Source organism: Rhincodon typus, chromosome 10 (assembly GCF_021869965.1).
Source record: "Rhincodon typus isolate 14 chromosome 10, sRhiTyp1.1, whole genome shotgun sequence".
Classification (NCBI taxonomy): Eukaryota; Metazoa; Chordata; class Chondrichthyes; order Orectolobiformes; family Rhincodontidae; genus Rhincodon; species Rhincodon typus.
This window is the reverse complement of record NC_063341.1, coordinates 76867286-76884992: the sequence shown is the minus strand read 5'-3', so window position 1 is coordinate 76884992 and position 17707 is coordinate 76867286. Positions and strand designations below refer to the sequence as shown.

At 41.3% G+C, this 17707-nt stretch overlaps 1 protein-coding gene across 1 annotated transcript in view; it reads right to left on the bottom strand.

The window, feature by feature from the left end:
* Window positions 1-10067: 10067 nt before the first annotated feature.
* The window catches only part of LOC109922336 (di-N-acetylchitobiase-like), a 20087-nt gene continuing 12447 nt past the window's right edge, over window positions 10068-17707 (bottom strand). Inside the window, exons 2-5 of the mRNA XM_048601560.1 lie at window positions 17215-17386; window positions 15763-15860; window positions 11357-11518; window positions 10068-10271 (exon numbers count right to left, since the gene is read on the bottom strand). Of these exons, the coding sequence (XP_048457517.1) occupies window positions 10068-10271; window positions 11357-11518; window positions 15763-15860; window positions 17215-17386 (636 nt within the window). The remainder of the gene's footprint in view (window positions 10272-11356; window positions 11519-15762; window positions 15861-17214; window positions 17387-17707) is intronic.

Genomic DNA, 17707 nt, shown 5'->3' with positions numbered 1-17707 from the left:
ACACACAAACAACTGGCTTTGTATTAGCTCAGAAAAGGAAACTTTATTGGTGAATTTGGAAGAATATTTCACTATTTTTAATTTACGGCACATTTAGTCCACTGTTTGCTGTAAACACTGTAGTTCAGAATTTTCAACCAAATCCACAAATTTATGTAGAGTTCATGCACACACTCTGAATCATGTACAAACTCTGAATCATGTATACACTCTGAATCATATACAGATTTTAAATCATGCACACATTCTGAATCATGCACATATTCTGAATCCCTGAAGCCATGTGTCCCAATGCACAATTCAATCTCACAGTCAATCACTGGTGAATCTACTGAGCAAGTGATGTCCCAAAACTCCTTATTGAGGATTGTTGCATCAGTCCCAGCAAAATTTGACAACAGAAAAACACGGGATAAATGGCAAGATTACAATAAAGCACTAATTCATTTAAAAAGTGATCACTTTCTCTTCTGCATCTGAACATCTTGTTAATTTGCTTCATGCACATCTCAGTCAAACAGAATCGGATAAGAACGGAAATGGTTATTGTACAGCTGTGGAGAATATGAATGTAAAGGAAATCCAAACCAATGCAATCAATGTAGAAAGATTGAACACATATAACTTACATTTCAAAACACAAACTGTGATGGAGTGTTTCTAACTGTAAGTGCTAAATTAATATTCCCTTAATAAAATCTGGTATTGAAAGCTGGTCTCAGTGATGGTGACCACAACAATCAGTGGAAATCTACTGTTCTTACTCGATCTAGCCTACACATGACTCCAGACCCACAGCAATGTAGGTGATTTTTAATTGTCCTTGGAAATGGTGAGATAAGATACTCAGTTCAAAGCGGTTCAAGAAGGCAGCTCAGCACCACCTTCTCAAAGGCCATGAGGGCGGGGCAGTAAATGCTGGGAAAATGCTGGGGCAAAAATCATTAGTGAGTGTCATATATAGACCCCCAAACTGCAGTGGTGATGTTGGGAATGGCATTAAACAGGAAATCAGAGATACATGTGATAATTTGCACATTGATTGGGCAAATCAAATTAGCCACAATGCCGTAGAGGAGGAATTCCTGGATTGTATATGGGATGGTTTTCATGACAAATATGTGGAGGAAGTAACTAGAGAGCAGGCCATCTTAGACTGGGTACTGTGTAATGAGAAGGAAATCATTGCCAATTGAGCTGTGCAAGATGCTTTGGGAATGAGCAACTCATAACATGATAAAAAATTCTATCAAATTGTGAGGTAGTTGATTCAGAGAGTAGGGTGCTGAATCTTAATAAAGGAAACCAGGAAGAAATGAGGTGTGAGTTGGCCTTGATAGATTGAGGGGAGTTACTTAAAAGGATGACAGTGGATAAGCAAATGGCAGACATTCAAGAAACGCATGGGGGAACTGTAATAACTGTTTATTCCTGTCTGGTGCAAAAGCAAAATGAGTAAGAGGGCCAGTCCGTGGCTTACAAAGGAAATTAGAGATAGTATCCAATCCAAGGAAGAAGCATACAGATTGGTCAAGAACAATAATATGTCTGAGGATTGGGAGCAATTTATAATTCAGCAAAGAAGAACCAAAGGATTGATTAAGAAGGGGAAAATAGAGTATGAAAGTAAGCTTGCAGGGAATATAAAGACTGACACTAAGAGCTTCTATAGGTACGTTAATGGAAAGAGATTGGTGAAGATAAATGTAGGTCCCCTACAGACAGAAACAGGGGAATGTATAATAGGGGGGAAAGAAATGGCTGAGCAACTGAATACATACTTTGGTTTGTCTTCACAAAAAAGGACACAAATCAGATACCAGAAATGTTGGAGAATGCAAGATTTAGTGACAGTGAAGAATTGAAGGAGATCAATATTAGTAGAGAAATGGTACTGGGAAAATTGATGGAATTGAAGGTGGATAAATCCCTTTTTCAAATTGACAGGCAATAATTATTGGGGTGCCACGGGGATCGGGTCTGGGACCCCAGCTATTCAGAATATACGTTAATAATTTGGATGAGAGAACAAAATGTAACATCTCAAAGTTTGCAGATGATACCAAGTTGAGTGGGAAAGTGAACTGTGACGAGGATGCAGAGATCCTTCAGCATGATCTCGACAGATTGGGTGAGTGGGCAAATCAATGGTAGATACGGTATAATTTGGATAAATGTGAGGTTATTCACTTTGGAAGCAAAAACAAGAAGGCAGATTACTACCTGAATGGCTGTAAATTGGGAGAGGGGAGTGTGATCGGGACCTGGGTGTCCTTGTGCACCAGTTGCTGAAGGTAAGCATGCAGGTGCAGCAGGCGGTAAAGAAGGCAACTGGTATGTTGGCCTTCATTGCGAGAGGTTTCGAGTACAGGAGCAGGGACGTGTTGTTGCAGTTATACAGGGCCTTGGTGAGGCCACACCTAGAATATTGTGTGCAGTTTTGGTCTCCTTTTCTGAGAAAGGATGCTCTTGCTCTCGAGGGAGTAGAGCGAAGGTTTACCAGGCTGTTTCCGGGAATGATGGGACTGATGTACGAGGAGAGGTTGACTAGGTTAGGATTGTTTTTGCTGGAGTTTAGACGAATGAGGGAGGATCTCATAGAGACTTAAGGGCTAGACAGGGTAGATGCAGGGAGGATGTTCCTGATGGTGGATGTGTCTAGAACCAGGGATCACAGTCTGAGGATTTGGGGTAGCTGATTTACGACGGAGATGAGGAGGCATTTCTTCATCCAAAGAATGGTGAGCCTGTGGAAATCATTACCACAGGAAGTAGTTGATGCCAAAACATTCAATGTATTCAAGAGGTGGCTTGAAATGGCACTTGGGGCGAATGGGATCAAAGGTTATGGAGAGAAAGGAGGATTAGGCTATTAAGTTGGACAATCAGCCATGATCAGGATGAATGGCAGAGCAGCTCGAAGGGCCGAATGGCCTCATCCTGCTTGTATCTTCTATGTTTCCAAAGGGCCATTCTATGCCATGAATAGATCTAAAGATCTTTTTCAAACCAGACAAACCAATCATTTTATATTTATACAACTCCCACTTAAACAACAGAACTAAAATTCTTACTGTGGGAATAGCATTTGAATTTTTAACACCCACTCATGGAAACAGTACATTTCATTTGACAGATAGACAATTGGAAAACTGTCACAATGATTAAAATATCAACTCTCCTCTAAACTGGTCAAGCAAGCCGTTCAGTTCAGGGACAATTAGGGATGGGCAACAAATGCTTGCCTTGCCAGCGACTCCCTGAATCTGTGAAAACATAAAGAGATTTTGAACAATTAATCATCATTAATGATATATTTTATGTAACCTGTTTTTAATCTTAGCTTTTAGTGCACATAAGTGGAACTACATGATCTCATCTAGGTTTATTTCGATATTTTAATCGATGTGTTTGATGCAGTTGTAACCTTGATTAATTTTATTCAATAATGAATATAATTCTGTGAAATTTCTCTCATTCCTGTTTAATTACTGTTTAATGTACTGTTTGTTGGTTAAAGCAGATGCTGTACAATTGTGGTTTCTCTCTTTAACACAGTTAGTAAGCTACATTAGGAGCAACTGTTTGAATTGGGAGCAACATTTAGATATATGTCATTCAATCTGTTCAACTGGAAAACATTTGAACTGATAGGATCTGGATAGAATTGTTCTTTCGATTCAAATGTGAAAGAAAATTAACAACTGGGTTGATGTCATTAGTTATCAGCTGCCATTCGGCTATTCTGCATTTTTCTCAAATGCTTGTTCAGAAACATTTGCTGAGTCATGCGAGCATTGAGCATATGAGTTAGGAGCAGAATGACTAGATTGATGGAGTGTAAGTCTGTGCTGTATATCTGCAGACACTGAGGGTATTGGATCTGGTTCTCTGAGACAGCTGCCAGCATCTCCAAGAGGCAAGCAGACAGATGCATGCTAGAACCGACATTGGTGGACTCCTCAAACTTCTGATCCAGTTTCTCGAGTGTCACTGACAAACCTGCCTCTGTTTCCTGCGCCTCTTCTTGCATTTCAATGAAGACATTAATAGTTGCCCAGGGCTGAGACGGGGGCCCTGGTCTCTGACAATCCTCTCAGTGCCAGTGACCTGTGGTGCTTCTTCCTCTATCAACTCCATAGATGTGGCACTGATGTGTTCCTGAATCTAATATACCCAACAGGGTGACCATATCCAAGTTGCTTGAGGGTGCAGGAGAGAAATCCTGTTGGTGTTTCCTCTGAACTTGCTGTGCCTTCATCAGATGTAGAGGGGAAGATGATGTCCTAAGGGGCTAGTGGAGACCATGTAGATGCTTTTCATACCTGCAGAAGATAAGAGGTAGAATGACTTGTGAAATAGGGGTAAAACATTTACCCATGTTAAGTCTACATTCCCAGTGAAAGTTAAGGGAGAGCAGTGCAGCACTTGACAATGACTTGGTTGACAAGGCAGGAGGTGTCACTAGCATCACCACATGAGCAGCCTCTCCCACTAAGGCAAGGATTCGGTCCTTGTAGCGGATGAGGAGATGAATGTTGGTCATCCTTCCACCTGGGATGAGACAGAGGGAGGGATTGATGGGGAAAAGAGTGTCTGGCACAGCTGTTAGTGGTAAGTGGTGCAGGTGGGAAGGTGTTTAGGTAGATGAGGTGAATGTGTAGTCAGTGCAGAGGATGTGCAGAGTTAGTGATGTGGGGCAGGAGTTTTGGATGAGTTTGGTGAGAGCAATTGAGGGAAGATGCTGCATACAGTGGTGAGATTGAGCCTTGGTGGGAGGTGGGTGCAGTGGCTGAGTTGGTGGTAACAGAGCAAAGCTGCTGGCACTTACCTTTACCAAGGGCAAAATGTCCTTAACCTCCTTCTTGCATCGCTGGGTGTTCTTGATCAAGGCAGGTGAATGCAGTTTAGAAACATATTGAACACAATCAAATGGCAGAGCAGACACGATGGGCCAAATGGCCTTATTCTGCTCCTACATCTTATCTAGACCATGGATATCGCACTGACCTGGGTGGCAACTTCAGACCAGGCTGGCAGGGTCTAGTGCCACGCAGTCCTCCGGTGGTCCAGAGGAAAGAGGAAGCTCCTCCCTCTGTACCACCCCATTGGCTAGGTCCCCATCGGGGATCTTAGGCACCCACCTCCCTTTCTTGGCCATGACTATCAGAATTGTGTGGCCACGCTCTATCACTGGTGGTTCTTGGCTTGCAGCGATTGAACCAACCCATAGCTGGAATTCAAATGTGGCACTGGTGGCACAAATCCAGGAATATTCCAGAAATGATGGGGATGTCTTCCTCAACTGAACCCACGATAGTGTGAGAGTAGTGCTACAATGCGGGAATAGCGAGAATTGTCTGAAAAAAACTCACTAGAGCTCACAGAAAGAGAAACCCTCCATGAAATTTTCTGAAATTAACACTCAGCTGATCTTTAGTGAAGTTCAGCCCCTGGTTTTAGGCTTGGGGTTTGCCAATCTTTTTCAGCCCAGTTAAATGGCTCTTTGAAAGCTGGGATCTGAATTACAGGGGTAGGTTGAAATCATGTTTGGGGATTCCCCACTACCTCATCTGTTGGGTGTAAATAGCAAAATGGCCACCTTTCAACGTCCATGCATCTTTCTGTAATCCAGCCTAAATGTTTGGTATTATGGCCTGTGTTTTCCTAATGCTTATATAACCTATTTTGCGAGGAACTTGTTAAATTTTGTTGCTGTACTGAGATAGAGCTACCACCAGCTGGAATGCTGTCCATCCATTACCAGCTTGTATTTGACATGGTCTCCACTTCCTCATTTGGATGATAACACACTAGGATTGGTTCTCAATCAAGATCTGAGTAATCACAATTCTGTATCTTGAATTACTCCAACCAGAGGCCCCTCCTGTATATGTGGCCATACACATTGCCAGGCACATCTAGAATTTCCCACATAGTGCAACATGTGTAAACAATTAGCCTGAGCTCCCCAGACACACTTTAACTTAAAAGGCTCTGGACTCTTGCTTTCCTTTTATCCTTTTGACTACTTTCGTTTAGACTAGAAAAACATTATTCTTGTTTTTGTGCTGAGTTCCACTCAAGTCAGCCACACACTCAATCTTCTAAACAGCAGTGAGTGTAGTTCTAATCTGTCCAATCTCTCTTTGTACATCAGTTCTGCCATCCCAGGAATCCATAGAATAGTGTGGAAACAGGCCATTTAGTCCAACAAGTCCACACCAACTCTCCAAAGAGCATCCCACACAGACTCACCTCCCTACCCTATAACCATGTATTTCCCATGGCTAATCCACTTAACCTACACATCTTTAGACTGGGAGGAAACTGAAGCACCAGAGGAAACCTTCGCAGACACAGGGAGAATGTGCAAACTCCATGCACACAGTTGCCCAATGCTGGAATTGAACCCAGGTCCCTGGCACTGTGAGGTAGCACTGATAAGCACTGAGCTACCATGCTGCCCAGTAAATCAGTCCAGTAAACTGGGGAGATGATGGTCTAGTGACAGTACCACTAGACTATTTATCAGGAGACTTGGGTAATGCTATAAGGACCTGGGTTCCAATCCTGCTACAGTAGAAAGTGGAATTTGAAATCAATAAATACCTGGAGTGATGACTATAAAACCCATCTGGATCAATAATGTGTTGGGAAGGCAGAAGATCTGGTCTGGCCTACAAGTGATTCCAGACCCACAGCAATGTGGCTGACTCTTAACTACCCTTTGGGCAATTAGGGATGGGCTGTTGGTCTGTCCTGCAACACCTACCTCTAATGAATAAAATAAACTGCAATTTTGTGAGCAGTTTTGGATCCTTTAGCTAAGGAAAGATAGTCTGTCTTTGAAAGCAGTCCAGAGAAGGCTCACTTGGCCAATAGGAGGTATGCAGGGACTGTCTAATGTAAGGCTCACCACCACCTTCTCAAAAGCAATTAGGGATGGATAATAAACATAGGCCTAGCCAGTACCGTCCACAATTCCATGAATTGAATAAAAAGTCTTTACTGCACTCATTGCAAACCCTTGATTTTAGTGAGAATCTAGTTTCAGTGCCCAGAACTCAGTCGGAAAATGTGATTTCTTGCTCCTAATGTTGACAAAGGCCTTGCTGGATCTCTCACCTAATTCTCCCAGATTTCTCACCCATTCAGTTGTAACATTATATTCTGCATTCTGTTCTATTGCCCTAATGTACTTACGTAAGGTATGATTTGTCTGGTTTGCACACAAAATAATATTTTCACTGTAGCTCATTACATGTGATAATATTAAATTAAATCATCAAGATCAAACCATTTCCTTCAGAGTAGTATAAGATTCCATTCATAACGTGGGACTGAAAGGAACATGCAACCTCCAATGCGTTGAAGGTGTCTTGAACATTGGATGTTTGCAAATGAAACTCCACTGTTTAGGAAATTTGTCAAATCACTCACCATCCTGACTTGGAAATTTATTGCTGTTCCTTTAGTGGCACTGAATTCATGGATGTCCAGGGAATTCTAGAATTCCTTTCTTGATGGCATTGTAAGCATGTGTACAGGACTGCACTTGTTCAAGACAGCAACTCCCACTACCTTCTCCAGGGTAGTTAGGGATGGCTAAGAAATACTGCCCTTGGAAATGACACCTACACATCTTGAATGAATAAAAAAAACTATTTCCAGAATTCCAACATTCTTCAAGCAATTCACTTTGAAAGCAATAGTTTATTGTTTTTAATATACAGTTTATTATACATAACTAGTTGTTTACCTCGACTGGCAGATGGAATACAATGTTGGTAAACGTAATGTCATCCATTTTGGTAGGAATAACAATAAAATGGACTATTATTTAAATGGTGAAAAATTGCAGAATGCTGCTGTGCAGAGGGATCCAGGTGTCCTTATGCAGGAATGACAAAACGTTGGATTGCAGGTGCAGCAGGTAATTAAGAAGGCAAATGGAATATTGTCCTTCATTACTAGAGGGATGGAGTTTAAAAGTAGGGAGTTTGTGCTGCAGATGTCTAGGGTGCTGGTGAGGCCATACCTGGAGTACAGTTTTGGTCTCCTTACTTGATGTACTGACACTGGAGGGGGTGCAGAGGAGGTTCACAAGGTTGATTCCAGAATTGAGAAGATAGCCTTATGAGGAGAGATTCAGTAGACTAGGACTGTGCTCACTGGAATTTAGAAGAATGAGGGGGGATCTTTTGGAAACGTATAAAATTATGAAGAGGATAGATAGGATAGAAGCAGGTGAAACTAGAACTAGGGGGCATAGCCTCAAAATAAGGGGGAGCCGACTTAGGATTAAGTTGAGGAGGAACTCCTTCACCAAAAGGTTATGAATCTGTGGAGTTCCCAGCCCAGTGAAGCAGCTGAAGCTACCTCGCTGAATGTTTTTAAGGCAAAGATGGATAGATTTTTGAATAGTAAAGGAATTAAGAGTTATGGTGAGTGGGCATGTAAGTGGAGCTGAGTCCACAAAAAGACCAGCCATGATCCTATTGAATGGGCCAGATAGCCTACTCCTGCTCCTATTTCTCATGTTCTTACGTTAGAATCTATGAACTGGCAACTTCTAACTCCTACTGGTTAAAAATGTAACCCCCTCCCCCTTATAAAACTCTTCCCTACATGCAAATGAAGACAGACATGACAGACAAATTGGGAAGTCAGTGCTCCACAGGGTTTGCGAAGATTATCCCTTTTGATTTCTCAGGACTTGCTGTTTGTCAGTCTCTCTCTTCTGCAGGGACCTCCACTTGCTTGCAGGAAGCATTGAGTAACTGGTTCACAACTTAAAGTCTCTGATTTATCGGTTAAAAGCAACAGCTGATTACAACAGCTCTTGAGAGGGCGCAGAAAAGATTTACAAGGATATTGCCAGGATTGGAGGTTTTGAGTTACAGGAAGAAGCTTAATAAACTGTGGCTACATTCCCTGGAGCTTCAGAGACTGAGGGATGACCTTATAGAGGTTTATAAAATCATGAGAAACATGGCTAGGGTAAATTTTCTGAGTTGGGAAAGTCCAAAACGAGAGGGCATAGTTATAAGCTGGGAGGGGAAAAATTTAAACAGCACCTGAGGGTTTACTTTTCCATGCAAAGGGTGGTGCGTGTATGGAACGAGCTGCCAGAGGAAGTGGTGGAGGCTGGGACAATTACAATATCTAAAAGGCATCTGGATGGGGATATGAAAAGTAGAGGTGTAAGGGCCAAATGCTGGCAAATGGGACTAGGTCAGATGAAGACGTCTGGTTGGCATGAATGAATTGGACTGAAGGGTCTGTTTCCATGCTGTATGACTCTATGATTATATTTGTGCAAAAATTCACATTGCTTTCCAGAAACAGATAGCTGGAAACCCATCATGAGGAACAAATGGTAAATAATCATAATTAGTGATATATTTTATTGTACTTAAAATAGCAAACAGTGAAAATACATTGTTTATGGTCTGTTCACATCTCGTACTCATGGAAGCAGAAAACAAAAAGATCTGAGTTCAAAACAATAATCTGAAGCAGATCAAAATTTAGAAGAATCACCGCTAGGAATTAAGGTGCAGATAAAATGAACAGCATAATTGCCAAACCAAAACAGAAATTGCTGGAGAAACTCAGTAGGTCTGGCATCATCTGAAGAAGGGCCTCTTGACTGAAGAAGAGTCATAATTGAAGTACCAACATGACACCTACATTGTACGAATCTCTAATCTTCACTGCAATAAAGTGGCATGATAACTGAGACAGATTTGGTGCATTTATAAACACGTTAAGCAGGTGTCCAACATAATCAGACCTTGTTATACAAAACACACTAGTACGTTTGCATCCCACAGAAGATTCAATGATTACAAAGAACAGTACAGCATAGGAATAGGTCCTTTGCCCAAGTCTGTGCCGGCACATGATACCTTTTCTAAATTAAAAACTTCTTATGTTAGATGTGAAATTATGTTCCCTACATCTAGATTGTTTTATTTCATTTCTTAATGTTGGAAGCTAGCTCACGTTTTGCTACATTCACTTGTAAAATGAAAGATACACATTATCTGAAGATTAATGGTTCAAGTTCTCCATTTCAATCTGATCGGGCAGAGAGCTTTCCACATGTCTTCAGTTTGCATTGCTGCTGTCGGATTCTCACTGTAGTTTAGGCTATTTCCAAACCAGGCCCCGACACCACCAAGTTTTAATTTCTTCACAATAGATGACTTCAGTGAAAGGCTCTCTGGGTCATCATACCAGACCTCATGGTAAACATCTTTATCCTGCCAGAAGAACCAACAAGAGTTAGATAAAATTCTAAGGCTAAACAGATCAAAGGACATGGGGAGAAAGTCAGAATAAGGGGCTGAGTTGGATGGTCAGTCAGGTTCGAAGGGCCAAATGGCCTACTGCTGATCCTATAATCTATGTTTTTATGTTACACAGGAACAAAGCTTGGACCAATGCACACATCCAGACTCAATGTTAAATATCAGCTGCTTCAGTTTTTAAAATACATTTAACTTGTAATTCTATTAAAATGATAAGTTCAGGTGATATGACAAACAAAAATATAAGAAGCTAGATTGTTCAAAACAAAATCAAATTTCTGGAGAAACTCAGCAGTCTTCAGAACAGATAGTAGCTAGGAAAAGGTGCTATGGATATATATGCTGAAGACAGGAAGTGGAGAGTGGAGGGGGTGGAAAAGGAGTAAATGGATAGGTGGAGATAGACACCTAGAGGTAGAGAAGAACAGATAATCAGACAAAGGGTTGGAAGTAGTAAGCTGGAGAGAAAGTGAAGCTGATAATGGGGACCATCAAGAAGAGAAAATGGGTTGGCTGTGCTGAAAGCAGCTCATGTGATGATGGGCTGAGGTGTGGAGGTGGGAAAGGACATGGAAAGTTGCGTTCAGGCTCTAAAAGTATTGTACTCAAAGTACTCACCTGTAGCTTATGTAAAATATTTCACAAAATGCGGTAGTTTTACTGCTGGCTCCCAATTTCTTGTCAATTCTCTAATTGCACACATTTTCAACTGCACAAATTGGGTATTCTGAAATTTTCTAAACTCTGTGCACAGCAAATACTGAATTATGAAACAAAAAACCAAAGAACTGTGGGTGCTGGACATCAGAAATAAAATCAGAATTTGCTGGGAAAACTCAGCAGGTCTAGCAGCATCTGTGGAGAGAAAGCAGAGTTAACGTTTTGGTTCCAGTGACCCTTATTGGAAAGAATCTTCCTGCTCAGTTTTCCAAGCAATTTCTGATTTTGTTACTGAATCATGAAACACTGCTGTGTTCTCACTCAACAAAGAACGTTACAGTGCATAGTCTCCGTTGTGTTTTGTCTGATAATCTTACCTTGTAAACAAAATACGGGGATTTGTAGTTATCATCCCAATACCTGCCAGTGATTGATCTGGGCAACATCTGCATGATCTGTTTGTACTCAACCTGGTTTGCAATTTGAGAACTGCACGGAGCACCTTTAGAAGTAAACTTTTTCAATTTGCATCTTCCAGGCTGTAAAATATGAAAGGGATGAGCCAATTAACTGCTTGATCCCCAAGATTACAAGCTACAAACGACAATTAGTAACAAAGCGTCAACCGAAATTTTCAAGATGTACTAAGTATATTAAGAGGAACAAATGGAAAATATTGCTGTGTTCGCCGCTGATGGTAATCCTGGACAAGTCAGCTCCTACAGTGTAACCTTGCTTGGTAGGCTATAAGTATTATTTTCCTTTTTGTTTACTGTGGAAGTCAGTCACTGTAGATGGCACTAATAGCATTTCAAAATGATTAAACCTTGCAGGAGCAAAAGAAGACGAGGAAACAGAATAGAATAAAAATTTATTGTCATGTGTATATTTATATGAATTATACAATGAAAAGTTTTATAAGTCTCACCAACACAGTGTCTACATCAATGACAGGAGTCATACATAATAATAAGAAAAAATTCAAATTAAGAAAAGTTCATGACAGATCAGTTAACCACTTCTGGGCTTAGCAATTCATTGAGGAACAATAAAATCCCCTGAAGACGCAGCTGGGACGAGACTGCCATTCTGGGACAAGAACATCATGCTGGGCCCTATCAGGGATTGTCAGATAGATGGTTTTATGTGTAGGAGGTCTTGATTCACAAGTTTGATTGACTTTTTTGAGGAAGTGTTGAAGATGATTGATAAGGATAGGGCAAATGATGTTGTCTACATGGACTTTACTGAAGAATTTGACAAGGTCCATCACGGTAGGGTGGTCCTGAAGATTAATTCATATGGAATCCATAGTGGGTTGGAAAGTTGGATACAAGATTGGCTTGGTCATAGGAAGCAGAGGGTAGTTGCAGAAGGCTGTTTCTTTCCTGACTGGAGGTCTGAGACTAGTGGTATTCCAGAAGGGACAGTATTGGGGCCTTTGTTGTTCGTAACATATATAAATGATTTGGATGAAAATGTAGGTGGTCTGATCAGTAAGTTTGCAGATGACACAAAAATTGGTGGAAATATGGAATGTGAGGAAGGTTTTATACGATACATCAGGACATAGATGTGTTGAAAAGTTGGGCAAAGAAATGGCACATAGAGTTAAATATGGCCAACTGTGAGGTGATGCATTTTGGAAGATCAAATGCAAGACGAAAGAATAAGATAAATAGCAGAACCTGTGGGAGTATAGATATACTGAGGGATCTTGTCTATAGCTCCCTGAAAGTGGCAGCACAAGTGGATAAGGTGGTAAAGAAGGCATACGACATGCTTGCCTTCATTGGTCAGGGCACTGAGTGTAAAAGTTGGCAAGTCATGTTGCAGCTCTATAAAACTTTAGTTAGGCCACATTTGGAGTACTGTGTGTAGTTTAAGTTGCTGTAGGAAGGATGTGGAAGCTTTGGACAGAGTGCAGAAGAGGTTATCAGGATGTTGCCTGGATTGGAGTGTATTGGCTATAAACGGAGGTTAGACAAACTTAGATTGCTTTCACTAGAGCATCGGAGGCTGAGGGCGACCTAATAGAAGTGTATAGAAGTACATTTTGTTATTTAGTATGTGAATGAACCTACTAGAGAAGAATCAAAACCTAACCTTGTTGAGGGAAATAAGGTGTCAATGGGGGAGCACTTTGGGGCCAATGTTCATAATTCTATTAGTTTTAAAATAGTTATGGAAAAGGATAGACCTGACCTAAAAGTCAATGTTCTAAATTGAAGTAAGGCCAATTTTAATGGTATTAGAAAGAACTTTCAAAAACTGATTGGGAGAGGCTATTTGTAGGTAAAGGGCAGTTGGAAAGTGGGAGGCCTTCAAAATTGAGATATTGAGAGTCCAGAGGCAGTATTTTCCTGTTACTGTGAAGGGCAAGGCTGAAGAGGTGCAGTGAATGCTGGATGGCTAGAGAAGTTGAGGGTCAGGTCAAGAAAAAGGTTTAGCCAATTGGGATTGAGTGAATTCCTTGAGGAGTATAACGGCACTAAGAGTATACTTAAGAGGGAAATCAGGAGGGTAAAAAAGGGACGTGAGATGGCTTTGTCAATTAGGGTTCAGGAGAATCCGAAGGGATTCTACAAATACATTAAGGGCAAAAGAATGACTAAGGAGAGAATAGGGCCCATTAAAAATCAACAAGGCTATCTATGTGTGGAACCACAGGAGATGGGTAACATACTAAATGAATATTTTGCATCAGTACTTACTGTGAAGAAGGATATGGAAGCTAGACAACATGGAGTAATAAATAATGATATCTTGAAAAAGTATCCATATTTCAGAGGAGGAGGTGCTGGATGTCTTAAAATGCATAAAGGTGGATAAATCCGCAGGACCTGATCAGATGTATCCCAGAACTTTGTGGGAAGCTAAGGTAGTGATTGCTGGTCCCTTTGCTGAGATAACTGTATCATCAATGGCCAGGAGTGAGGTGCTGGAAGACTGGAAGGTGGCTAATGTGCAGCCACTATTTAAAAAAGGTGCTAAGTAAAAGCCATAGAACTATAGATCAGTGAGCTGTATGTCAGTGGTGGGTAAGTTGTCAGAGGGGATTCTGAGGGACAGCCTTTACATGCCTTTAGAAAAGCAAGGACTGATTAGGGATGGTCAACATGGTTTTGTGCATGGGAAATCATGTCTCACTAACTTGATTGAGTTTTTTGAAGAAGTAACAAAGAAGATTGATGAAGGCAGACAGGTGGACATTGTCTATATGGAATTCAGCAAGGCGTTCGACAGGGTTCCGCATGGTAGACTGGTTAGCAAGGTTAGATCACATAGGATCCAGGGAGAGCTAGCCATTTGGACACAAAATTGGCTTGAAGGGAGATGACAGAAGGTGGTGGTGGAGGGTTGTTTTCAGACCGGAACTGTGTGACCAGTGGTGTGCCACGAGGATCAATGCTGGGTTCACCGTTTTTTGTCATTTATATAAATGATTTGTATATGAATATAGGAGGAATGGTTAATACTTTTGCAGATGATAATGTAGTGGACAGTGAAGAAGGTTATCTCAGAGTATAATGGGATCTTGATCATATGGGCCAATGAGCCGAGGAGTGGCAGACGGAATGTAATTTAGATAAATGTGAGGTGTTGCATTTTGGTAAGTCAAATCAGGGCAGGACTTAGACACTTAATGGTAGGGCTCTAGAGAGTGCTGTCGAACAAAGATCTCCGGGTGCAGGTTCATAGATCCTTGAAAGTGGATTCACAGGTAGGCAGGGGAGTAAAGAAGGTGTTTGGTACACTTGCCTTTATTGGTCAGTGCACTGAATATAAGAATTGGGATGTCATGTTACGGACATGTACAGGACATTGGTTGGGCCACTTTTGAAAGACTGTGTTCAATTTTGGTCTCCCTGCTGTAGGAAACATGTTGTTAAACTTGAAAGGGTGCAAAAAAGATTTACAAGGATGTTGCCAGGTTTGGAAGGTTTAAGCAATAAATAGAGGCTGCATAGGCTGGGGCTATTTTCTCTGGAGGGTCAGAGGCTGAGGGGTGACCTTATAGGAGTTTACAAAATCATGAGGGGCATGTAAAGGGTGCATAGCCAAGGTCTTTTACCCAGGATAAGGGAATCCAAAACTAGAGGACATAGGTTTAAGGTGAGAGGGGCAAGATTTAAAAGGGACCTGAGGGGCAACTTTTTCACACTGAGGGTTGTGTGTATATGACACGAGCTGCCAGATGAGGTGGCGGAAGTGGGTACAATTACAACATTTATAAGACATCTGTACGAGTAACTGTGTAGAAAAGTTTTAGAGGGATATGGGCCAACTTCTGGCAAATGGGACTAGATTAATTTAGGACATTTGCTCAGCATGGATGAGTTGGACCAAAGGATCTGTTTCTGTGCAGTACAGCTCTAAGACTCCATTTAAACTGATCAGAGGCATGGATAGGATTGATCGTCAGAGTAACTTTCCCAAGGTGGAAATGTCAAATAAGAGAGAGTACAGGTTTAGGTGAGGGGGGAAAGTTTAAAGGAGATGTGTGAGGCAAGTTTTTTACACAGAGGATGGTAGGTGCCTGGAATGTGCTTCCAGGGAAGTTGTTAGAAGCAAAGACGATGGCAAAATGTAAGAAGCATTTAAACAGCTACACGAACAGCCAGAAAATAGAAGGATACAGACCCTATGCAGGCAGATGGGATTAGTTTGGAATGGCATCATGGTTGGTACAAACATGGTTGGTACAAACATGGTTGCCAAAGGGCCTGTTCCTATATTGTACTACCCTACGTTCTAATGAAAACAAACCATTTCTCCTTACCTCATAGAAATGCTCACAAGGATAGTCATAACCATACCATGGGAGTCCAAGTATGAGCTTTTTGGGATCAACACCCAGCTTGATATAATTAGACAGACCTAAATGGGGAAAAAAAATATAATGGTCTTAGGTTAGCATCGATTTTTGGAACAGGCACACCATTCACCAGAATAGCATAGTTCAGTAAGAATAGGCGACAACACCTACTCCACCTTAAGCCTCAACACTGGTACCCCGCAATGCTGTGTACTCAGTCCTCTACTATACTTCTTGTACACTCACAACTGCATGGCTGAATTCTGCCTCAACTCCATTTACAAGTTTTCTGATGACATCACCGTTGGAGCTTAAACAACAATGAGACAAAAATCAGGAAGGAGATTGAGTGCATAGCAGCATGATGTAAAGACAACAATCTCTCCATCAACGTCAGCAAAATGAAGGAGCTGGTCATTGACTTCAGGAAGCAGATGTGTTTTTCACACACCCCTGTCCGTATCAATGGTGCTGATGATGCGGAAGTGCTGGTGTTGGACTGAGTTGGACAAGGTCAGAAATCACACAACATCAGGTACTATAACCTGGTGTTGTGTGATTTCTGTCAATGGTGCTGAGGTGGAGATGATCAAGAGTGTCAATCACCAGCCATCTGTCCTGGTTCACTATTTCGATGCAATAGTCAAAAAAACACATCTCTACTTTCACAGGACGCTAAGGAAATTCGGTATGTCCACAAGGACTCTGATCAATTTTATAGCGGCACAGTAGAAAGCATCTTATCTGGATGCATCACAGCATGCTATAGTAAGTGTTTTTCCCAAGACTGCAAGAAATCACAGACAGTCGTGAATGCAGCCCAGTCCATCATGCCAACCCAGCCTTCCATCCGTTGACACCGTCTATACAGTCGGTTCTGATGTAATGCGTGTTTCTTCAAAGTGAATTGGCTTTAATGTGATTGAATAATTTAGACCTCTATTTGTAAAACGCAAACTTTTCTTACCGGTATTGGCTATAACGCAATTCTGGCCCAATTAGTTTAAATGGCACGACTATTACACGATTTTCTAACAATGCAAGATCACATGAGAACGGAACTATCACGTTGTATCAGAACTGAGTACTTCCTGTTGCCTGCTGAAAGTAATCAACATAATCAACGATGCCTCCCGCCCTCTTCCATCATGCAGAAATAAGTTTGAATACATGTATGAATAGATTCAGGAACAGCTTCTTCCCCGCTGTTATCAGACTTTTGTTCATGTTAATTCTGATCTTTCTCTCTCTGCACCTTCTCTGCAGCTGTAACACTGTATTCTGCACTCTGTTCTGTTATCCTGATGCCCTTTCTAAGGTATAATCTGCCTGTCTCACACACAAAACAACACTTTTCACTGTGTCTTGGTACATGTGACAACAATAAATCAATCAATTATTCAACACTGTTCATACCTGATAATGTTTGGTGATAGGGAGCATTTGCTTTTGCAAAACACTCATCCCACATTTCAAGTTGCATGTCATAGGCCTTCACATATAGAAAGTCACAGGACTTTGCCATTGATACGTAATCAAAGCAATTTCCATTTGGACAGTTTGGAGTCCAAGGGACACTAAGTGAGACCTAAGAATAAACAGCAACAGAAAGTTAATCTTATCTCACAACTTATATAGGGTATAAATTATGTGATTTTTTGAAGCACTCCCATTATGGATGGCTCATGAAACTGAAATTAACACAGTAGAAGCTCCATGTCTCTTTATCTCTTAGTCTTGTACTGTCAACTAATGAGAAGAGCTTTACACTTCATACTTATTTACTGTTATTTAAACCTGTCGTAGTCTTTCTTCAATAGAGATAACAAGGTGTAGAGCTGGATGCACACAGCAGGCCAAGCAGCATCAGAGGAGCAGGAAAGCTGACGTTTCGGGCCTAGACCCTTCT